The sequence below is a fragment of the Rhinolophus ferrumequinum genome, chromosome 16 (assembly GCF_004115265.2).
Source record: "Rhinolophus ferrumequinum isolate MPI-CBG mRhiFer1 chromosome 16, mRhiFer1_v1.p, whole genome shotgun sequence".
Classification (NCBI taxonomy): Eukaryota; Metazoa; Chordata; class Mammalia; order Chiroptera; family Rhinolophidae; genus Rhinolophus; species Rhinolophus ferrumequinum.
The window spans coordinates 22007907-22032593 of record NC_046299.1 but is presented as its reverse complement, the minus strand read 5'-3'; the positions used below and the strand labels follow the sequence as shown (position 1 = coordinate 22032593).

Here is a 24687-nt window from a genome sequence, read left to right as displayed (position 1 = left end):
TAGAATGATATACTAACAAAAAATTTTTAACACAGTTCTGATACTCTACCTGATTCTTCTTATTCTGACAAGATATATGCCATCTGTACATTATTTAGGAAACATGGCTCCTTGGCATTCCTGAGAACATGTATTTTCCATGTAATTTTCAATTTATAAAATGGTTATTGAAATTTTAATAACATATCCATTTGAATATTTGATCCCATACTAAAATGACAGGTTAAGCCAACTTGATCCATAACACAACTAAAGCTGAATGATATTCATGTGATATCCATAAGGGTTAAGAGAGAAGTAAAGTAAAATTATCAAACTGTCAGTCTCTGTCTCTATAAAACCCAATACCTGTTTTTAATCTGAGGTTAAAAAAAAATCATCATTTCTAATTCCGCTACTGTTCTAGGCAACAGGTACTACAAAATAATTTTATATAAGTACACAAATTCCTTTTTATTCCTTCAACATGTACAATACATTTATTTTTATTGGAGAAGAAACTATTATTCAACAGGTTTAAATAAAGACTGGTATGGTTTTCGAAGCCTAAATTTCATTTTAAAAAATAATCTCAGATAAATATATAAAGAACTTAAAAACAAAGTGATTGCAATGTCTTTTAAAGTAAGGCAAAAGACATGTTAACCAAAAATTCACCAGCTCACCTACTTATCAAATTTCAATTCAACATGATAAAAACCACTGCTGAATTCCTAAGCTGTTGTCAAAAAGGGCCAACTCACAGAAATTCTTCTGTACTAACCATCGAAACTTTAAAAGGGTAAAACCAAATACCTCACTTCAGCATCCTGGACACAGGCAATGTGGAGAGCAGATGAAAAATGTAATTGTTCCATTCTTGGATTTTGTAGATAGAAATTCTGATCTGTACTGATCACTATTAGAATCTAGGTGTTAAACAAGGGGCTGTTGAAGAGGTAACTGTCTAACCTGCCTCCTTCAAGCCACTATCATATCTGAACAGCTCAGCCTATCTTCTGACCATATAGCAAAACATTTCAGTGGAGGGTTTGGCCTGATGACTATCCTCAGCCTACAAGACTCAACAGCCATTAATGAGGAAATAGAAGAACAATCACACATTCTGAAGGCTAGTTTCTTAATAATGACGCATGACCATCGTTTCCATTTTGAAATTCAGAAGACTAATATTAAGCAAGAAAAAGACTGAAAGATAGATGTTTATTTACTTACCTAAAAATATTTAGCTTCTTTTAAAAGTGAATTCTAAGTCATCTTATACAATGTAGAGTTTATGATAAATGATCATTAACAGTCTGCCGGATTTAACCAATGATAAATTCCCAACTCCAATAAATGGCTTGAATAAAAAGCTCTGGAAACAGAATACTTTACAAATTGACTTAACTAGAAAACTAAAACAAATGTCTGCTAAATGGTTTCTATTTAAAATTTTTAATTAACAAAAGCAAATATCTGTAAGAGTTCAAGAACCCGATTTTTTATATTAAAAGGAAATTTTGCAATATGCTACAACATGGCTAAACTTTGAAGACATGCTCAGTGAAATAAGCCAGTCACAAAAAGACAAATACTGTATGATTCCACTTATAATCATACAAATACTGTATGATTCCACTTAGAATAGTCGAAAGGATAATGGTGGTTGTTTGTCAGGGGCTGGAGGGAGAGGGGAGAATAGGGAATTGTTTAACAGGTGCAGAGTTCCAATTTTACAAGATGAAAGAGTTACGGGGATGGATGGTGGTGATGGCTGCTCAACAATGTGAATATAGTTAATACCACTGAACTGCACACTTAAAAATGGTTAAGATGGTAAATTTTATGTTATATATACTTTACCACAATAATAAAATAAAGAAAAAAAACTTCTGAATGATCTGAAAATTCAAACCCTTGAAGAGTTTAGATTACACTTAACTATATGGAGAATGTAGTGTGCAGAGCCTATTAAAATCTTCCAGGAAATATTCCAAATGAATCAGAAGTGCACTTAGGCTATGACATAGTAAATACAATTAGGACACTTGATGTTTACTAGATGATCTCTCCTCATTGCTTAATTCTAGCTCTAGTTTCCACTGATAAATATGTTACATCATAACCAAATGTATACTTTATAGCCTAAACATTAAGCAAATAATTGAACAGAAAGTAAAAAACACCTCTCTACAAATAAATCTCTCCCAAATGCAAGTATTTTATTTATATAGATACACATAAACACTGTTTTACACTTTAATTCCCATGCATATCTAGCAACATGTCTCACACACTGAGAATCATTAGCACAACTGATTGATTTTGAGTCTTTATACCTTAAAGAGAACCTAAAATGTTTTTACTTTTTCAGGGTTTAAGGAATAACAGCAGCCTAAACATCTAGAAATGCTGCATAGCAGATGTTTCTGCTTAATAGTTACATCAGTTTGTTATGAAATACCTTTTTTCCTTTGCATAAACATGCACCAGAGAATTGTCATGGGGGTTAAAACTATGACCCGCTGGGCCAGTTGACTGTGAGTTTGTTCAGTAAATGTTTTCATTTGTGGATCAGTTGATTAAAGATTCTAGCATGCAGTTGTGGATCATAAGCTCCCATGTAAGCAATTACTAATTCACAATTATTAAGTTCAAAGCAAAAAAAAATTATTGAACAAAGTTTCTAAAGTTGGAAGAAACCTTAGAGATCTTCTTTATTTAACCCCATCTCTTTACAGATCAAGAAACACCACCCAGAGAGAGGCAAATTGGCCTCCCCACAATCACAATTTCATAAAATCTGAACTCAGCGCTTCTGACTCTGACGCCAATTGTTAACTTCTTTTTCACTGCTTAGCACTAATTTCAGAGACGATATTATAATTTTGTATTTTGTCATCTTCATTAATGTTCCTATGTCCAATGTATCATAAATATATGTATCTGACTCTTAGATTTTTACATTTTTAAAGTAGATAAAATCAGTTGCGTGCATTTCCTTGATTATTAAATCAAGGAAGATAGATCAAGGTAGATCTTGATTATTAAAATTATGTAGAAAACTCAATATATATTAAATTGTTTGGCACCTTGAAGCATAGCACTACCATAAATATATCTTTCTTTTCTTTCCCTGGTAGATTTGCGCCACTAAGTGATCAAAACAGAAAACTGTGGAGGCTATAAAACAAAGTAAATGGGTATATTGCTTACAGTGGGATGGACTGGAGCTTCTACTTTGCCAAGAGATGTGTGTTGTAAGCCCACATGTTTAATCTAGGTCACATTCTTGACCTTCCAGAGTATATGAAATATAAATATGCATTGGATTAAGCTGATGAAAAAGGATGGTTTCCACTGCATGAAGCTGTTGTTCAGCCCATTCAACAAAGACTTGAAATTGTTTTGGATGCTAAGAACACATAAAACCCCTTTGACCAAACCAAATTAAGAATATAGGAGTTATGAACGTTTCCAATGAATATAACAAGCAAAAAGAAAAAGCAGAATTAAAGATTTGGAATTTGGAAAGGGCAGTACCCATGTTTTAAACCCTCAGAGTACAAAAGTTAGCACTCTTCGGGAGGTTAAGGGTTCACTATTTGCATCCTTCTAAGAATGTGATACAGGTTAGCAGAAAGTGATAAAAAGTGATAAAAGTTTATATATGCAGAAAGTGATAAAAGTTTATATATATAGTGAGTTAATTAATTTGAATGTAAAGATTTTTGCTTTTGAAAGTTGGTTTTTAATTTTTCATCTTGAACTATCTCTTGATATAAGCTTTCAAGAGATTATTATATAGCACAAGTAGTACTTACAATGTTTGTCCCTATTATTACTTTTTTTTCATAATGTTAACATTAATAAATATTGTAGTAAATTTTTAAAAAGCTAGTGAGTGACCTACCATCAGGCAAATGTCACCAGACTACTTTAAAAACCAACTATTAATACAATAGTTAACTTTTAAAACATTCAATATCAAGTAACTATTTTCTTCAAAATATTAACTCTTCTAAAATACCAAAATGTTACCTAATTCTGACCTAGCTTTCTATACAGAGAAGAATGGAATCAGAATTGTTTTTTTGTCAGAATTATTTTAACTTATCTGTATAAACAAGTTTAGACATTTTTCCAGAAATATTTAAAAAATTTTAAAAGTAACATTCCCGGGCCGGCCCGTGGCTCAGGCGGTTAGAGCTCCATGCTCCTAACTCCGAAGGTTACCGGTTCGATTCCCACATTGGGCCAGTGGGCTCTCAACCACAAGGTTGTCAGTTCAATTCCTCAAGTCCCGCAAGGGATGGTGGACAGCGCCCCCTGCAACTAAGATTGAACGTGGCACCTTGAGCTGAGCTGCTGCTGAGCTCCGGGCTGGCTCAGTTGGATGGAGCGCGTCCTCTCAACCACAAGGTTGCCGGTTTGACTCCTGCAGGGGATGGTGGGCTGCGCCCCCTGCAACTAGTAACGGCAACTGGACCTGGAGCTGAGCTGCGCCCTCCACAACTAAGACTGAAAGGACAACAACTTGACTTGGAAAAAAAGTCCTGTTCCCCTTCCCCAATAAAATCTTAAAAAAAAAAAAAAAAAAAAAAAAAAGTAACATTTCCTCTTTCCTCTAGTCCCACAACAAATGAATAATTATGAGTTGTAGACTTCCTGGAGTTCCCATGCAACGTTTTAGCACTACCAACACACCACCACTTCTATTTATTCCTGACTTTCCTTAGAATGGGAGGCAGAGATAGTTCTAGTAGGAGCCAGATCTTTCTATCCTATAAATTTACAGGAAGTATAAACTTCTAACTTCTTCTAAAAACAAATGATTCCTAAATGCAGTACCTACTTCTAAGTATCTTAGCTACTTAAGATTTAGGTAGAAGCAGCCATTTAATTGAATCTATTAAAAATGGCAAACTGAAAATACATTTTGAATGTTTAATAAAGAAAAATGATTTAGAGAAAATTTTGAAGTCTTGTATCAATATAAGAAAATGTTGCTAATACCCAGAGTAACCCACATTCAATCTAACACACAGTAGCAAGTACATACAATTTTAAAAATCTATTTAAAGATTATAATCAATTTGTGGTAAATGTCAATTGAGAATTTCATTCTTATTAAGGTGCAATTTTGCAGCAGCTGAAAACTTTCTACTCTTAAGGGCTTTTATTAATAAGCAGCAGTGAGAAATTTTAAATAAAAGTCAGCAGCAGTATAATGTATGCGTGGTTAAAAGTCTGGACTTTGGACTGGGTTTGAACTATAAACTAACTATATGATCTAGGTAATTTGTCCTAACTTCTCTGTACATTAATTTCATCATCTATAAAATGAAGATGATACGTACTCACTTTACAGAGCTGTTTTGAAGATTAAATAGACAAAATACTCACCGATGATAGGCTTCTCGCCGATACTTTTTCAGAGCATGCTTGTCCATGTTAGCAGGCATATCTGCTGCATTTTGTAACCGATCACTCCAGGAGGTTGTCATTTTAATTGTACGTTGAATTCTAGAAAAGACAATCAGTACTGTAATTTAGCAGCTGAATATTGGTATCTGTATGCTGATATCTGATGTTTTTAAAAATTAGAAAAACTCTAGCTTGCCAATTGCCTGATATAATTATCTATTTAAATGTACTGAATACGATAAATTTATGGAAGATATACTGACACTTCTAAACTATGTGACTTTAGGAAAATAATTTCATATGACAACTTCTACCCAGAAAGATCATGTGTATCTCTTCCAAATAATTAAGCATAACTGCCAATAATAACTTTAATCCGGTTCTAGAAAAGAGACTGAGACCACAGATTTATGGAAATACATAATTTTCAGTTAACGTTTCAAAATGTGTAAAGTAAACAATTTTTAAATTCTGATCAACATATTAACCTTAATGAACAGTGGTACAAAAGTAAGTAATGTTTGCTTTCTATATATAATGCTTTTATACTTTTATATAAAATATTATCTTTCAGCCTTTCAGCTGGTATAAAAAACTATGGACTAGAATAAACTAAAACTCTTCATCTCGTTACAGTAAACATCGAAAAGGAGGCGAGCTGCTAAGTGTCTACCTGGAGTACCTGAACACTAGGCATTGTTCTAGGTTTCACTTCTATTTTTGAGGTTTCATCTGTAAATAGTTTTAAAGAAGGATTAAAAATATCCTTTTAGAGTTAAGAAATTTAACATTTTATTAAAATACCAATGTGAAAACATCTGCAACCTAACTTATTTCTAATTTTGAAAATGTTAACATCATTTATGACATTAAGTCAATTTTTAAATAAATCATCTTTGCAGCTTTTAAATAATTTACAGAGGCAAAATTAACATACACAAATTAATCATTTTAAAGTGCATAAGTCAGTGGCACTTAGTACATTCATAATGTTATGTAACCACCACCTCTATTAGTTTCAAAATATTTCCATCACTACAAAGTAAAACCCCTTACCCATTAAGTTCTCCCCATTATCCCCAATCCCCAGCCCCTGGCAACCACCAATCTAGGTTCTGCCTCTATGGATTTATCTATTCGGGAAATTTAATGTAAACAGAATCATACAATACGTAACCTTTTGCATTTGGCTTCTTTCACTTAGCATATTTTCAAGTTCCATCTATGTTGTACTACGCCTCACATACTTCATTCCTTTTAATGCCTGGATAATAACTATTCCTCTGTATGTATATACCACAATTTGTTATCCATTTATCTGCTGATGGACATTAAGATTATTTCCACTTTTCGCCTATTATAAATAGTGCTGCTATGAACCTATACATACAATGTACCAGTTTCCAATTCTTTTGGATATATATTAGGTTGGTGCCAAAGCAACTGCGGTTTTTGCAACTGTTTTTAACCTTTTAAATCACAATTACTTTTGCACCAACCTAATACTTAGGTCTGCAATAATTTTTAAGTAATCAAGATTTCCAAATACTTTATAGAATAAAAGCACTGGTACTTACAAAAGAGTCTAGTTAAAATCTTATTAAAGTATAAAATTAACTTGAGAGAAGTTATTTGCTGAACTATTACAATTTAGATATACTACGAGGGTTTTATTTTTTAAAAATTCATATAGCAAATCAAGATTATTTTGTGGACAAAAAAAGAAAATTTAAAAATAGAGAATTACAACGGAACTTCAATGATCTTCTTTTTCTTTTCTTTTTTTGGTGGAGGTGAGGACCAGCACTATATCTTACATAAATTTAAATAAGACTCAGAAATGAAATCTGTATTCTATGATGAATTAGGAGAGATCAGAATGCTATTAAAGGACTTCAACATCAGTTCTACTGCAATTATAGTACATACAATAAAGCGTAGGAAATAAAATTCATTTATTTATTGTTACACATTCTTAGGCACATTCAAATTTTCTAAAATCTCAAACAGTATTCACAAAAGTCTACCTCTTTTTACTTTTAAAAATTACGGACGTCTGCACAGGGTGAACTCTCTAATCTTATTCACATACTATTAGCACACATATGGATGAGGAAACCACCTGAGGCCTGAAAAAGAACCGGCCTAAAGGTATAAAGGAACAATCCCCGAAGCTCACACAGGCTGGGAATAGTTCCTGCCCAAAACAGCCAAAATGGAAAACCTCAACATTTACATAGTATTAGGTAAAACACTTGGGAGGGTTTTGTGACTGCAGTAGGGCAATATCATCTAAACTAAAAACTGCTCTAGTCCTGCCTACCGAAGCTTAAAAGCAAAACCTGAAAGGATCAAACTGCTTCCAAGTAATTTAACCATGTCAAAAAACAAAGCTCAAGAATATTCATAGGAATACAAAAATATCCAGCATCCAAGAAGGTAAAATTTATGTTTGGCATCCAATCAAAAATTAGCAGCATCCAAAGAAGCAGAAAATATGATCCAAAATGAGAAATAAATCCATAAATGTCACAGATGATAGAATTAACACTCAAGCATGTTATTATAATTGAATAAAATTCAATATATAATATGTAATTCAATTAATACATCATCTAATACACAATTTATAATTGAATATATTTCATGTGTCCCCAAAACTACAGAACTGAAAATGTTAAGTACAAGCATGAAAGATTAAAAAAAAAGACTCAAATCAAACATCTAAAAATGACAACCACAACATCTGACAAGAAAAATACGCTGGATGGGATCAACGGCAGATTAAAGATTAGTGAACCTGAAGACATAGCAATAGAAGCTAACCAAACTAAAATTTTAAAAAGACTAAAAAAACATTAACAGAGCACCAATGAGCTGTGCAATGGTTTCCAGCAGCTTAATATACATGTAATTGGAAGTCACAAAGGAAAAAAGAAAGAGAAGATGGAAAAAACTTGAAAGAAACAGTGGGTGAAATTTTCAAATTTAATGAAAATGATAAATCCACAAATCCAAGAAAACTAAGTGAACCCCAAGCACAAGAAACAAGGAAATTATACCAAGGCACATCAAAATCAAATTCCTTAAAAAGAATGATAAAGAGAAAATATTAACAAGCAGGTAGACACACAATGGAGTGTACAGATGTTATATTATAAAGCTGTATACCTGAAATTTATATAATGTTATTAACAAATGTTACCCCAATAAATTTATTAAAAAATCACAGGGTAAGGAAAATTCTTACTAAAAAAGTATTCAAATACTCAAGAAAAATTAAATAAAATATGAATTTCCAACTTAAAAAGGCTAGAAAAGATCTATAACGTAGAGAAGAAAAAAGCAGATTTCTCATCTGAAGCAGTGAAGCTAGAGGAAAGTGGAAAAACATCTTTAAAATACTAAAAGAAAAAAAGTGTCAACCTAGAATTCTTTACCTGGCAAAAATACCTTTCAGGAATAAAGATAAAATACTTTTTCAGACATACAAAAACTGAGACTTCATCACCAGTAGACTGAAAGAAATTTTAAAGGAAGTCATTCGAGCAAGAGGAAAATAATACCAGATGGAAATCAATCAATACAAAGAAATAGATAAACATAAAATATTTTTCCTACTATTAAATCTTTTAAAAAGATAACTTTGAAACAAAATAACCATGTATTGCGAGATTTATAACGTATGTAGAAATAAAATGTATGACAACACTAGCCCAAAAATGAGTAGGGACAAAATAGTAGTATTATAAGATTCTTACAGTTCACTAAAAACATCAACTAAACACAAAAGGTAGCAGTAATAGAGGAAATGAGAGATCAAAAAAATGGCATATAGAAAGCAAATAGCAAAATGGCAAAAATAACTCCTTTCTTATCAGTAATTACTTTAAATGTAAATGGTTTAAACTCTCCCATCAGAAGGCAGAGGTTGACAGAAAGGATTAAAAAGATATTCCAACAATACACTATCTACAAGAGACTCACTTTAGATTCAAAGACACAAACTGAAATTGAAATTGTAAAGATAAGAAAAAATATTCTATGCAAATAATGACCAAATATAAGTGAAATGCTATACATCAGATACAAATATAAGTGAAAGCTATATATACATCAGATACAAATTGACTTTTAAATCAAAAACTGTTACAAGAAACAAAGGAATGCATTATATACTGACAAAAGGGTCAATTTGCCAACAAGACAGCAATTATAAACATACATGCACCCAACAACAGAGCCCCAAAATACAGAGGGTACCAAAAAATGTATACACATGACTTGTATTCATCTTTTGTTACCAGTATATATTGACTATTACAATTAGAATATTTTTTCCTTTCTTAAAATGTGTACACATTTTTTGGCACCCCCAGTATACACGTCAAAATATGTGCAGATTGTTGCATGTATTTATACTTCAATAAAACTGTTTTTTAAAAGTCCGGCCTTTTTTCCTTCTTTCCTAACAAATTAGATACACTAAGAAAAGATTTCCGCAAAAAATTTTTATACTTTTATTACTTCAAATTATTTACAGGAAAAATTCAAAGCACTTTTCTGGATCGCTCATGGACTAAACAAAACTCATTTTAAAAATTCAACTTAAGAGTCTCATCAAAGGTCACACAAATCTTTATTCAACTAAAAATGTAAACACAAATAATTAAATAATCATATTATCACTATTATGGGATAAAATCTGCCATGAAGTCTATACAGTTACGTGAAGGTAAAAGGGTGAGATTTGCTTAAATCATTATCTTCAAACAATTTCTGTGTGACAGTTTTCCTATGAAAACTAATATTTTAACGTTACTATGACAGACTTTTGAACTCTATCCAGAATCAGTCTATCCAATGCTTAACTATATTTCAATAGTGACAGTAAAATTAAACATGATTATAATCTGGCCAAAAAAAAAGAGCTCCAATAAATAGGTAAACATTTCATTTGTCACCTGTTTACAGTGTCAAGCTGAAGAGTAACTTTTTCAGTAAGGCATAGCAGCAACTAATACTGAAGAAAAAGCTCAAATTTAATTCCTTTCAAACAAAGTGGTACAGTTAAAATTTTTTTTTTTTTTTTTAAGATTTTATTGGGGAAGGGGAACAGGACTTTATTGGGGAACAGTGTGTACTTCCAGGACTTTTTTCCAAGTTAAGTTGTTGTCCTTTCAGTCTTAGTTGTGGAGGGTGCAGCTCAGCTCCAGGTCCAGTTGCCATTTCTAGTTGCAGGGGGTGGAGCCCACCATGCCTTTTGGGAGTCGAACAGGCAACCTTGTGGTTGATAGCCCACTGGCCCAGGTGGGAATTGAACCGGCAGCCTTCGGAGTTAGGAGCACCGAGCTCCAACCCACCTGAGCCACCGGGCCGGCCCCAGTTAGATAATTTTTTATTTCAGTATAAAATATACAGCCTGAAGGGTAGTTGTACTTGAAGAGTAACAACTGAAATGAACTCTCAAATGTATACACGTGCCGAAATAAATGTCTACGCTTGAGCTCTATGCCTTTCTCAAGCATTTAGAATACTGTAGTCTCCACTTTAAAAACACTTCATAGGCAAAACATACATAGTTCCTTTCACCACTAACATCACCCTTCCATAAAAAAAGGGAAACCAGCTGTCTCAACATTTCCAGGCAACTGCTGAAAACAGGACAGAACAACACAAACGGTAATAACCTTGTTAGCAATCTGCAGCCTGGTTAGTTTAACAATCTGCAGCATGGTTAGCAAAGCGATTTAAAATATATGTTTCAGGTCATGTCAGTAATTCACTTGGAAAGAAGTGAGTAGCACTTAACAATATGTAGCACAGGTCTATCAGGCAAGTGTTTAATACACATGGCAGTTTAAATCAAATATTCATTTTTCAATGGAATAAGTGTGTCAATATAGATAATAAGGTAATGGTAACATTAAGTAAATATGAACACTCAATGTTTTACTAAACTTCATTAGAATGTATTTTGTGTTTGAAATACAAAGCTTGGAATTTGTAAGTTTTATAATCAGAAATTCTAAGAACATGAACATTGCTCTGCAACTTAAATGGAAATAATTTTGAATGGTTTCTTAAAATTTTCTCACCAACCTGAAATTTACTGTAGCCTTCATAAATGCAACTTTAATAGGATATTACACATATTAAACTAGTTTACTTTATGGAAAAAGTTAAGGCTATATCCTCCAACCATATGCCTAGTACACACTAAGTTAGGCACATTTTATACATAAGCTTTGATAACCCTAATTCTTGACATATGAGCATATAAATCGTTTTAAATACTTTTAAACAGTTCGTGATGAAGTTTTCGTACATTTTTCATTTCACTATTCTTATTGAGTTTTTCACATCATTTGTCCCAAGTAGTACCATACATTCCTAACAAATTCCAACTAATAAAATCGCATTTACCTACCCACACATATCATTTGCTATCCTCTTACCCTGCTGTATTTTTCTTTTTTACACACTTAACACTTCCAGACACATCTGACAGTTTTGCTTACAGTCAGTCCCTTTCTCTAAAATGTAAGCGCCATGAGAGTGAAACTTACTTTGTTTGCTTCTATATCCCCAGCTCCCTTAACAACAGTCTTGATACATACAGGCAGAAATAAATGTCTACCCTTGAGCTCTATGCCTTTCAGAAGCTAATTCTGTATAAGCTTGAAAATGCAACAATATTGCACAAATTCTTTTCAATGCTCTAAATGAAACTTTGTGAAATCTTACTCTTGGTTCAGAAATGCATAAGATTCTTGGCTTGATTAATTTAATATTTTGCTTTCAACATCAGGCCTTAGAACAAAAGGTTCCTTGTTCACTGATGGAAAATAACAAAACTGAGAAGCAATCTTGTCAAGTGAGAAATGCAGTACCTGTTGCCATGACGATTTGTTTTTCTTTTTTAAGCAACAGCATGCTCCAATCACTAGTCTGAAACTATAACTGGAAAATATAAATTTATTTCTACATTCCTAATGTTTCAAAAATATATAAAAAAAGACCTGAACTTTGTTCTGAATGGTTTTCTGCTTCTACTCCTAGAATTCCATTACCTCTGCCATACCACACAAAATGCTACCTATTTGTTCTACATCAGCATATTAAGGTTGCTTCTAACTGACTGTTTTGAGTAATACCAGACCTTCAGTAACATGGTTATTGACACAAAGGAATAAGAGATTATGTAAAGAAAACATTTTAAAAGATTGGGCTTGAGGATATGTAGTATGCCATCTATTTCTTCAAAATATTGCTATAGTTAAGGCCTTTCAACAGCATAACGGTAACAGCCAAACAGTTTTTACGTTCAACCAATATATACCCATACTTTGAGCCTTTAGTAATGATTCTTGAATAATCTTTTAAAAAGCAGGCAAAAAATTCTGCTTTATTTCACAAAGAACTCATTCTCTTACCAATGAGCTCCTGCTCACCATTCAACTTTGTTTTAGCTGTTACCTTTCCTCTTACAAAATAAAAAGAGAAAAAATCAGAAAGGTAGAAATAATCACGACAGTAGTTCTACCATTTTGTAATATAAACTCACATTTATGGTTTAGTCCATTTTTTGGGGTAAAAATTCAGAAATATGCCTGAGTTCAATGCCTTCATAGGGCTAACATAATAGCTAACATTTATTGAGTGGTTACTTTTTTTCATGTGTTATTCTAAGCACCATACATATTTTATTCAATTGACTTCTCACAACAGCAGTATGAATTACATGCCATTATATTCATTATACAAAGAAGAAAACAACACAGGGAAGTTAAATAATTTGACCAAAGTTATAGAATTATACTTATGGTGAAGTGTGCAGATTCTGAAGCCACACTATATGGGTTCACAGTTTAGCTCCAGCACTCTTGACTTCTATAACTGAACTAATTATACAATCACTTTCGTTTCTTCCATTCTAAAATGGTCAGCTTCAGTGCATTAATATGTATAAGATGCTAAGAAAAGTGGCTGGCACATACTCCTTAATCAATTATTATTCATAATGCTAGAGGCCACGGTGTTTGACCCCTGTGGCCTCTGCACAATGCAGTACTTTATGTTTGGAGGAACATCACAATACCTTTCTACTTTCAGAGTCAAAACTTCAGAGTACCCATTAGTGCCAAGAGCTATACAACTTTACACATTTTTTCATGTCAATCTAAGTATCCTAAATCTAATCTACTACCATCTATAGGTTTGTTTCTTTTTTCCTAAAGTTTCCTTAGTTCCACATAAAATTATCTTATCAAACCTACTACAAAAGTAAATAATTCAAGGCTAAAAATATGGCATTTACTGACTTCAGATTTGTGAAAGGTTTTAATATGTACTCTCCAAGTTACATCTTGGTATTTATTTAATTTATTTATAGCATGATACCAATTAAATTCTTACAGATATGTCTTAAAATTCTTACCATTTTGATACAGGATGTGAGAGCTGTTTCAACCTGTACACTTTTAGCTGGTTTACTTAGGAGCTCTAAAACATAAACAAGAGATACACAAATGCCTAACTAGATTTCAACATGACTAGTTAAAAAAAAGTTTGCCAAATATTTTTCAAGGATAACTAGAAAAATCCATGTAGTACTCAACTTTATAGTCAAATTACTTTAGACAAAATATTGTAGAATAATGGAAATCTGTAATGTAAAACATTTAGACTATAATAGGTAATTCTAAATTTTCACTTTCTATAATGTTCTGGTCCAAATTTAGAGCATAATAAAAAGATGAGATGTTCTGTCCTTATAAATTTACAGAGAGTAATTTTTCTGACAAACTCAATGATAGGAAAAAATGTGTAACAAATGCTAACTGAACATCATATTAAAGGTAAACTAAGCAGAAACAATAACACCATTTATAAACCTAAATATGAAAAGCAAAATCATGTAACTTTTAGAAGAAAATACAGATGAATAGCCTTATGACATCAAGGTAAGGAAGGCTTTCTTGGATAAAAGACAACACAAACCACAAAGGAAAAGGTGGACAAAGTTGACTGTATTAAAACCTACAGCTTATTCCTGCCGAGACATTTAATCTGAATCTAAACTCAAGGAAATAATGATTAGACAAATCCAAATTGAGGGGCATTCTACAAAAGTGGCCGGGATTCTTTAAATACATCAGTTTTACGCAAACTAACACAAAGCTGGGGACTTGTTGTGTATTGAAAGTAACTAAAGGGATGTGGCAACTAAATGCATTTCATGATCTTTGAGTAGATCCTGGACCAGGGGTGGGGTTGGAGAATAGCTATGATGGCCATTACTGGTTAAATTTTTAAACATGTACTGGATATTAGATAATACTGCTACATCCATTTTAAATGTGATAATTGTAATTTTGAAGGACATCCTTGTTCTTAGGATATTCAAGTAGCTATTGATGGGTGAAGTGTCATGACGTCTGCAACTTACTTTTAAATGGTTCAGGGAAAAAAATGGCAAATATTAACTGGTGAAAGGTGTAACTATATTCACTTAACTATTATTGCAGTTTTCTGTAGGGTTAAAATTTTTCAAATAAAAATGTAAAAGTTCTACACAACAAAAAGAAAAAACATACAGTGAGAAGACATTTGCAACACCATAACTGAGAGAGGATTAGTATGAAATATAAAGAGAGTTACAAACCAATGACGGAAAAGCAATAAGCCATCAGAAAAAGGAATGAAGGATATAAACAGCAATTTGCAGAAAAGGAAACTTTATAATAAACGGATGTAAAGAAGTTCAACCTCACTTATAACCAGGGAAAAGCAAATTAAAATGAAATTTCATTTTATTTAAAATTTAAAAGTCTGACAGTATCAGTGTTTGTAAGGATATGGCAAAATGGGAACTCTCACAACCTGCTAATGGGAATTTTGTATTTCGTATTTTGGAAAATAATTTGGCATTATCTAATAAAATTGAAGAGCCTCACAACCTACACCTAAGAATTCCCCTAGGCATGGAATTCTCACTCACAGGTAAACAAGATGACACTTCCAAGAATGTTAAAGCACTGCTAATAATAGGAAAAAAAGTCAGAAATACCTAAATATCCATAAACAAACTGATTTATTCATATAATGGAATGGTATAGAGCAATCAAAATGAATGAACTAAAGACACATCTACCAACATGGATATATATCAAAAGCAATGTTAAACAAAAAAGCAAGTTGCAGAATCACATGTATATTAAACAAGAATATATGTACTTTTATGGATAAATACATATTAGTAAATGTACAAAAATATTATGGGAATAATAATTGCCAGATTGATGATGGTCTTTACTTCTAGGACAGGGCAAGAGGGGGAATGAGATAGCGAAGGTTCATACAGCCCTCAACTACCTCTGTAATTTTATCCCTTTAAAAAATATATATTGAAAAGAGAGACCACACAACTAGAAAATGAGGGGCACACAAATTAAATATGATGGTCTATAATTAGATGACCATTACATTATTTTCTGTATGTTTGAAATAGTTCATATTTTAAAATAAATGTAAACAATAAAGAAACCTCATTAATCTGAACCACGAAGCTTTTAAAAACATATACCCAGTGGATATTTGAAATGGAAACATACTACAACAAATATATTTATATATACATGTATATAAATATACAAATATATATGCGCCATTAAACTTTATTCACCACATTTTCGGTCTTCTCTTTCCAAGCAGACCCTGACATAGCAGACTTTTTCATCTCACACTCTTGATAATGCTTCCCAACTAAGAGAGACACACAAAAAGTAGGAACAAATAGTTCAACACTCTCCAAGTCAATTTAATCCTCCTGATTCTATATTCTGCCTAAAAAGGGGGTAGTTTTGCTATTCTGCTGGCAATTTTGCTATTTTTATTGGTTTGCTGCTGTATTTGTTTTCCATTTAAAAAAAAAAAAACCAGCCACTGCAAACTTTGGTAATCAATAAAGAACACAGTAATTTCAAAAGGTAAAATGTTACGTAAGGTTTACTACGTCAAATGACAAGGAACTTCGCACTCCATAATAATTTGCAATTATCAACTTCCTTAAAGCAAATAACTTTTTCAGGTCTGAACCTAAAAAACAAACAAAACAAACACCAGCTACTCATAGAAAGAATTGTCTTACTTCATTAATTCTGCCCTACCTGCAAGAAATCCATGTAGCATATCTTGTAAATAGTTGATCAGAATTTCTCTCTCCAGCTACATCTCATACTGTGATTGCTCTACCAAACCTTTTACCATTAAACCCTCAATATATCCACTTTTGTATCTTCTCCTTACTCTGAAGTGTCAACTTCTGTATATCTTTCCTGATCCGATCAACCTACAGTAATCTCTCCACTCTGAACCAAAATATAGTAATAGCTAACATTTGTAGAGAATTTAATGTATGCCAGTATTGCTTCAATGGAATTATCCCATTTAACCATACAGCCCTGTGAAATTTGTTTATTTTTCCCTTTTTCATTGAGAGAAACTGAATGAAGCTCTCTAAGGTTAAGTTCTTCAGGGTTGCAAGCCAGGTCTCAAACCCAGACTCCAAAATCCCAGCGCTTAAACACATGTGATGTGGTCTCCTGGCTCAAAGTACTGCCTGCCTTTACTATTCACATGTTACCTAACATATGCCTTGTGATATTTAACATTTGTGTTCATATATGTTGTCTAAGCAGCTCAAACTGTTACATTTATTCAACAAAAATTTACTGAGATCCTGTATTCCATGCACTGTTGACTACGAGGCGTAAAAGCATATTACAGAGCCTCTACAAATTAAAAGCAGATGCATTCTCCAGATACATGGACACCCCAGAAATATGGGTAAGTGCAAAATTAATAACAATATCAACACAGCAAGTGTAACTACATAAAAACTCTATTTAGATAAGAACTAGAAAGAGCATAATCATAAACAATGATAAAGTTGGGTGTTTTTTTTAAACTATGTATGTCATTGAATTAAGCTTGAGAGTTAAGCAACAAAAAGACATTTAGAAAAACAAAAACGTTTTGTGTGCTCCTTTCTTTTTCCCAGAGAACAGCAGAAATAGACTAGAAACGGATGACCATTCCTCCCCTTACCATTCCAATGTAATTTGGCTTTCTTTAGACAAATACGCCTGATGTCACTACAGTAAGAATTGCAGATACAGTAAGAAAATAGTGTCTTAGACAAATTTTCCTACAATTATAAATTTTGGGGAACTTTTAGCTGATTGTAAATTTTCATACAATGAAATCAAATTTTACAACAGAATGAAACTTTGCAGAACGTCTCCTTCAGCCTTCTCCCTTTTCAGATTATTTGATTACTAAATTCTAAAATCTGGATTAATGAGACTAATACAGCAACCTGTACTGCTGAAATGTAGTGGCTTACATAGCAATAGAAATGCATTTCAGAAATAAAGTCTGTGTGTGCTACCATCAGCCCAGTACATGGAGTTCTGATTTTAATTACTAACTAGCTGTGTCTTTCTGAACTATTAACCTCTTCAGGCCTGGATGTCTTTATCAGGATAAATTCTAACCATTGTTGAAATGTCACAATAAACATTTAAAAGACCTCAACAATATTAATTTGCCACGGTAAATGGCACTTTCAATGCTCTCTCTTTCACATTACAATTAGCAGAGTTTGGATCGGCTGCCTTAAAAGATACAATGAAGAGTGTACAGACCTCGTGAAGAACCTGTCCGCACCAGGACAGGCGCGCGCACGCACACACACACACACGCACACACGCACACACATACACACACACCCCTAAAATTGGGACTCGTCATTGCAGAGCACTGTGCTTTACAGTGTAACCCTCAAACATAACGGCCCTTAACGCCGAAAGCATGGGAAAACAATAAATCGGACACCAGCTCTACCGTTTGCTTTTCATTGAAACCTACTGTATGTAGTCAAACCACCAAATCGTGCTTACAACTAATGGTTCAGGCCTCAGATCTGCATCTCACTCTCGGTTCTCTCCGGCTTCACGGGTCTCCAGGAAAGGAACCGACCGCCACTGGACAGCTGTCCCCTGACTTGGGAGCCATTTAGAAATAACAAGTTAAGTTTTTATGGCGGCTTGCAATTCGATGTGAGCTTTCCAGGAAGTGATGCAAACGACAAAACTGGCAATGCGAGCTGCCAATTTGGCAACTTCTTGTGGTTCTTGCTAAAACGCCGTCAACCGTGCATCCTACCACAGCGGCCGCTAGCCCCTCGGAGTCGACCGGGAACGCGCACGGGATGGGAAGCCCCATGAAGAGGGACGGAAAGGCTGGCCTCGGGTGCGGACGGGAGAACACCGGGCATCGGCCGGAAAACAGGCAGAACTGAGTAAAGGGGTGTCTCCCTGAGGTGGGCTGGGGGCTGCCACCAGCGAGAGAGAAAAGCGGGGGGTGGGGCAGAACGCGGCGAGGCTGGCTCTCGGGAGGCGAAGGGCCGCGCTCCGAGGCTAAGGCGAGTCTTAGCGAACCGACCGCGAGGAAACAATGGCGCGAGCGTGACGTGGTGCCGGGAGCGTCGCCGCGGCGCAGAGGAAGGGGATGCGCTGAGGCAAGGGCGACCTGGGGTTGGGGAGCATGCAGAGACCCGGGTGCGTAGTCCCGGGGCGCGCCGGCGGACGCTCGGCCGGAGAGAGGCCTGAGGGCGCAGGGGCCCGGACGGGGCCGGGGCGGGGTTCAGGCGCTGCCCCTGCCCCGTGTCGCGCTCTCGGTTGCGCACCCTTCTCCCTCCCTTGCTCCCTCTCGCTCACCCGTTCTTTCTCCTCCGGTCCCCGGTTCTGCCGCACTCACCAGTTCCGCCGCACGGCAGCAACCCCAGCGCGCAACTGCCGCAGCCGCCTAGACGCGAGCCCTCGTCGCTCGGGCACCGCCCCCAGTTCGCGCCTGGCCAGGGACTGGCGCGCTGTTCCGTTCCCCGGCTTCGCCGCAGAACACTGCCGCCGCGACGCTCCCTGGCTGTGCTGCCCGAGGAAAGCAGCGATGCGGGCCTGCGCCTCGTTTCCTCGCGAGGGTCAGGGAATCTTCAAACAACAACACGTCGGTTGTTGGCGAGCTACAGGATGACGCACATTGACAACCCTTCCATGTCCTTTAGGTCTATATCCCTTGGCCTTCTGCTCGGGCCCTTCAGCAGCAAGACTACCTCGTCCCCCTACTCCGCCTGCCTACGCTCCCAGGCTTCCGCTTAGTGGGGAGGGGGGACATCCTCTTTCCCAGCCACAGAATCTTCTAGTCAAACGAACCTCACGCTTGAATCCCATTGATGACCAAAGGAATCGGCTTTGGAGTGTGTCAGAAGGGGTGGGAATCCCAGTTCCACCATTTACAAATTGTTTGACATTGGGCGGATTATTTGACCTCTCTATACCCAGTTCCCTCATCTATAATACAGGGATAGATAACAGTAAGTATCTACATCAGAGGGTGTTGACAGGATGAAATAGATAATAGAGGGAAGTTGAACATCTTTTCATATGTCTATTGGCCATCTGTACGTCCTCTTTGGAGAAATGTCTGTTCAGGTCTTCTGCTCATTTTTTAATAGGATTGCTTGGCTTTGGTGATAAGTTATATGAGTTCCTTATATATTTTGAATATTAACTCCTTATCAGATGTATCATGGGCGAATATCTTAGTCCATTCAGTAGGCTGTCTTTTCGTTTTGTTGGTGGTTGCCTTTGCTGTGTAAAAATTTTAGTTTGGGGCAGCCAGGTGGCTCAGTTGGTTAGAGCTCCAGTTCTGAACAACACAGTTGCCAGTTCAACTCCCACATGAGATAGTGGGCTGCACCCCCTGCAACTAAAGGGCAACTGGACTTAGAGCTGAGCTGTGCCCTCCACAACTAGACTGTAGGACAACAATTTGGAGCTGATGGGCCCTGGAGAAACACACTGTTCCTCAGTATTCCCAATAAAATTTATTTTTAAAAAAAGCTTTTTAGTTTGATGTAGTCCTATTTGTTTATTTTTCTTTTGTTTCCCTTTTCCCAAGGAGACATATCCCAAAAATATTACTAAAGCCAATGTCAAAGAGTTTACTGCCTATATTTTCTTCTAGGTTCCTTTACGTTTTCAGGTCTTACATTTAAGTCTTTGATCAATTCTGAGTTTATTCTTGTATATGGTGTAAGAAAGTGCTCCAGTTTCATTCTTTTGCATGTGTCTGTCCAGTTTTCCCAACATTTATTGAAGAAATTGTCTTTACCCCACTGTATAGTCTTGCCTTCTTTGTCATAGATTAATTGACCATATAGATGCAACATCACTGATCATCAGGGAAATGCAAATAAAAACCACAATGAGATATCATCTTACACCTGTTAGGATGGCTATCATCAATAAATCAACAAACAACAAATATTGGAGAGGATGTGGAGAAAAGGGAACACTCGTGCCTGTTGTTGGGATTGTAAATTGGTGTGGTGCAGCCACTATGGAAAACAGTATGGAGTTTACTCAAAAAATTAAAAATAGAACTATCATATAACCCAGCAATTCCACTTCTGAGTATTTATCCAAAGAAACCCAAAACACTAACTCGAAAAGACATATGCACCCTATGTTCATTGCAGTATTATTTACAACAGCCAGGATATGGAAACAACCTAGGTATCCATTGATAGACAAATGGATAAAGAAGATGTGGTATATATACAATAGAATATTACTCTGCCATTAAAAAGAATGAAATCTTAGGGGTGGCCGGTTGGCTCAGAACCAACGTTACTGGTTCGATTCCCACATGGGCCAGTGAGCTGTGCCCTCCACAACTAGATTGAAAACAACGACTTGAGCTGAGCTGTGCCCTTCAAAACTAGACTGAAAACAACGACTTGACTTGGAGCGGATGGGTCCCGGAAAAACACACTGTTCCCCTATAAAAATTAAAAAAAAAAAGAATGAAATCTTACCATTTGCAATGACGTGGATGGACCTAGAGGGTATGTTGCTAAGTGAAATAAGCCAGAGAAAGACAAATACCATATGATTTCACTTTTATATATGGAATCCAAAAACAAAATAAATGAATCAACAAACTCATACATACAGAGAATATGATTGCCAGATGAGAAGAGGGTTGAGGGATGGGTGAAAAGGAGGAAGGGTTTAAGAAGTACAAATTTCCATACATAAAAACAGTCACAGGGATATAAAGTACAGCAAAGGGAATACAGTCAATAATATTGTAATAACTATATATGGTGTCAGATGGGTACTAGACTTAGTGGGCTGATCGTAAGTTACATAAATGTCTAATCACTATGTTGTATACCTGAAACTAATATTATATGTCAACTGTAATTGAAAAACAAAGAAAGTATTTAAAAAAAGAGGTAAGGTCCTCAGCACAGTCCTGGCACATAGCATTCAATAAATGTTAGTTATATCGACTACCCCACCCACTCACCTTACCACCGACTTGCATCTGCAAGAAGACAGAAAGCCAACTATTTCCAGAACAATGCATTCCTTGGTCTCAGCAATTCTGATCAGGTCTCAGCAGTTCTGACCAGTTCTAAAGTGTTTCTGAAACTTCCACCCTGTGACCCTCTGGCCTAAGTCCTATCCCTTGGAGCCTCAGAGAACAAACAGATCTAATCTCTCTTGACCTTCTACTTTTCAGATACATGAAGACTTCTGCCCAAGGTAGTATTCCAGTCCAACATCTCCCATTCCTTCCATTGTTCTTCCTTTGCCCTGGTTTTAAAGGTCTGTGTGCTTATACTCCTCCTTCACCTAGTCCATATGCTTGTAGCTCTTTTAGAGTATGTCACCCAACATTGAACTAAATGTCTGTGGTATCATCAGAACAAAGCAGGACTGTAGCTTCATCTTTGTAGGACTTATTGCCTTGCATTCACGCAATAAAGTTCTTGGCACCTACACTACTGACTCACTGAGCTTGCAGTCAACTAAAACTTCAAAGATTTTTTTATATGTGTTCTGCTGGAGCATGTCTACCCTCTAAAGTTATAATTTTTTCAAAATTCTTCCCCAAAATTCACAACTTCAGTCTAATCATGAAAACTCATCAGAAACCCCAATTGAGGGATATTCTACAAAATACCTGACCTGGACTCTTCAAAAATGTCAAGATCATGAAAGCCAAGGAAAGACTGAGAACTATCACAGATTGGAGGAGACCAAGGAAACAGACAACTAAATGCAATGTAGGATCCTGGATTGGATCCTGGAACAGAAAAAGGACTTAGTGGAAAAAACTGGCGAAGTTCTAATAAAATCTATAGTTAATAGCATTGTACCAATGTTAATTTCTTAGTTTTAATCATGGCAGCAGGGTTATGTAACCTGTTACCATTATGAGGGGCTGAGTGAAGGATATCCTGAAACATTCTGTCCTCTTTGCAACTCTTTTGTAAATCTAAAATTATTTCAAAATAAAAAGTGGCAACAAAATACAGACATAGCTCTACCGGCAGTAATCGGCGGCGTGATGTCTCACAGGAAGTTCTCCGCTCCCAGGCATGGGTCCCTGGGCTTCTTGCCTCGGAAGCGCAGCAGCCGGCACCGCGGGAAAGTGAAGAGCTTCCCCAAGGATGACCCCTCCAAGCCTGTCCACCTCACAGCATTCCTGGGCTACAAGGCTGGCATGACCCACATCGTGCGGGAGGTCGATAGGCTAGGATCCAAGGTGAACAAAAAGGAAGTCGTGGAGGCTGTGACCATTGTAGAGATGCCACCCATGGTGGTGGTGGGCATTGTGGGCTACGTGGAAAACCCTCGAGGCCTCCGTACCTTCAAGACCATCTTTGCTGAGCATATCAGTGATGAGTGCAAAAGGCGCTTCTATAAGAACTGGCATAAATCTAAGAAGAAGGCCTTTACCAAGTACTGCAAGAAGTGGCAGGATGATGATGGCAAGAAACAGCTGGAGAAGGACTTCAACAGCATGAAGAAGTACTGCCAGGTCATCCGCGTCATCGCCCACACCCAGATGCGCCTGCTTCCTCTACGCCAGAAGAAGGCCCACCTCATGGAGATCCAGGTGAATGGAGGCACAGTGGCTGAAAAACTGGACTGGGCCCGTGAGAGGCTAGAGCAGCAGGTCCCTGTGAACCAAGTATTTGGACAGGATGAGATGATCGACGTCATCGGGGTCACCAAAGGCAAAGGCTACAAAGGGGTCACCAGCCGCTGGCACACCAAGAAGCTGCCCCGCAAGACCCACCGAGGGCTGCGCAAGGTGGCCTGTATTGGGGCGTGGCATCCTGCCCGCGTGGCCTTCTCGGTGGCCCGGGATGGGCAGAAGGGCTACCATCACCGCACTGAGATCAACAAGAAGGGGCTGAGAGCATGTGAGTCCAGCCCCATCTCCCCAAGTGCTCACGCATTCCCTTCGCTTCAGATCTACAAGATTGGCCAGGGCTACCTCATCAAGGATGGCAAACTCATCAAGAACAACGCCTCCACCGATTACGACCTGTCTGACAAGAGCATCAACCCTCTGGGTGGCTTTGTCCATTACGGTGAAGTGACCAATGACTTTGTCATGCTGAAAGGCTGTGTGGTGGGAACCAAGAAGCGGGTGCTCACTCTCCGCAAGTCCTTGCTGGTGCAGACCAAACGGCGGGCCCTGGAGAAGATTGACCTGAAGTTCATCGACACCACGTCCAAGGTTGGCCATGGCCGCTTCCAGACTGTGGAGGAGAAGAAAGCATTCATGGGACCACTTAAGAAAGACCGAATTGCAAAAGAGGAAGGAGCGTAGTGTCAAGAACAGATTGTGCAGCTGGTGGGATCTCAATAAAAGTTATTTTCCAGTGGAAAAAAAAATACAGACATAAATACCATTATTTCCTGTCATCACTGCTATAGACAATGTCTCTGTCCTCTCTAAATTCATATGTTGAAACCTAATCCCCAACGTATTTGGATATGGGGCCTTTGGAAGGTGATTAGGTCATGAGGGCAGAACCCTCGTAAATGGAATTAATGTCCTTATAAAAGAGACCCCAGAGAGCTCCCTCTCACCTCTTCCACTCTGTGAGGACACAGCGAGAAGAGGACTGTCTCTGAATGAGGACGTGGGCCTTCACCAGACACCAAATCTGCTGAAGACTTGCTCTTGGACTTCCCAACATTTGGAACTGTGAGAAACAAATTTGTTTATAAGCCACCCAGTCTATAGCATTCTGTTATGGCAGCCCAATCTCAGACAATCACACATTAAGTTTGCAAAAGATTTTTTTAAACAAATTATAGAACAACATGACGAACTCATATC

The 24687-nt window shown here is 36.6% G+C and overlaps 2 protein-coding genes across 3 annotated transcripts in view; one reads left to right on the top strand and one right to left on the bottom strand.

The window, feature by feature from the left end:
• Positions 1-19270, bottom strand: part of NT5C2 (5'-nucleotidase, cytosolic II) — a 79329-nt gene extending 60059 nt beyond the window's left edge. The window contains exons 1-2 of one of the 2 annotated variants that reach the window (XM_033129967.1): positions 19234-19270; positions 5389-5508 (exon numbers count right to left, since the gene is read on the bottom strand). In XM_033129967.1, the coding sequence (XP_032985858.1) occupies positions 5389-5489 (101 nt within the window). In that variant the 5' untranslated portion in view covers positions 5490-5508; positions 19234-19270. Of the gene's footprint in view, positions 1-5388; positions 5509-19233 lie in introns of those variants that run through there. The other variant, XM_033129966.1, reaches the window with a different exon arrangement.
• Positions 19271-22875: 3605 nt separating this feature from the next.
• Positions 22876-24186, top strand: LOC117035839 (60S ribosomal protein L3-like). The gene is made up of 2 exons (XM_033129963.1): positions 22876-23745; positions 23809-24186. The coding sequence occupies exons 1-2, from the start codon at positions 22897-22899 to the stop codon at positions 24169-24171; spliced, it is 1212 nt and encodes a 403-aa protein (XP_032985854.1). The 5' UTR covers positions 22876-22896; the 3' UTR covers positions 24172-24186.
• Positions 24187-24687: the final 501 nt, after the last annotated feature.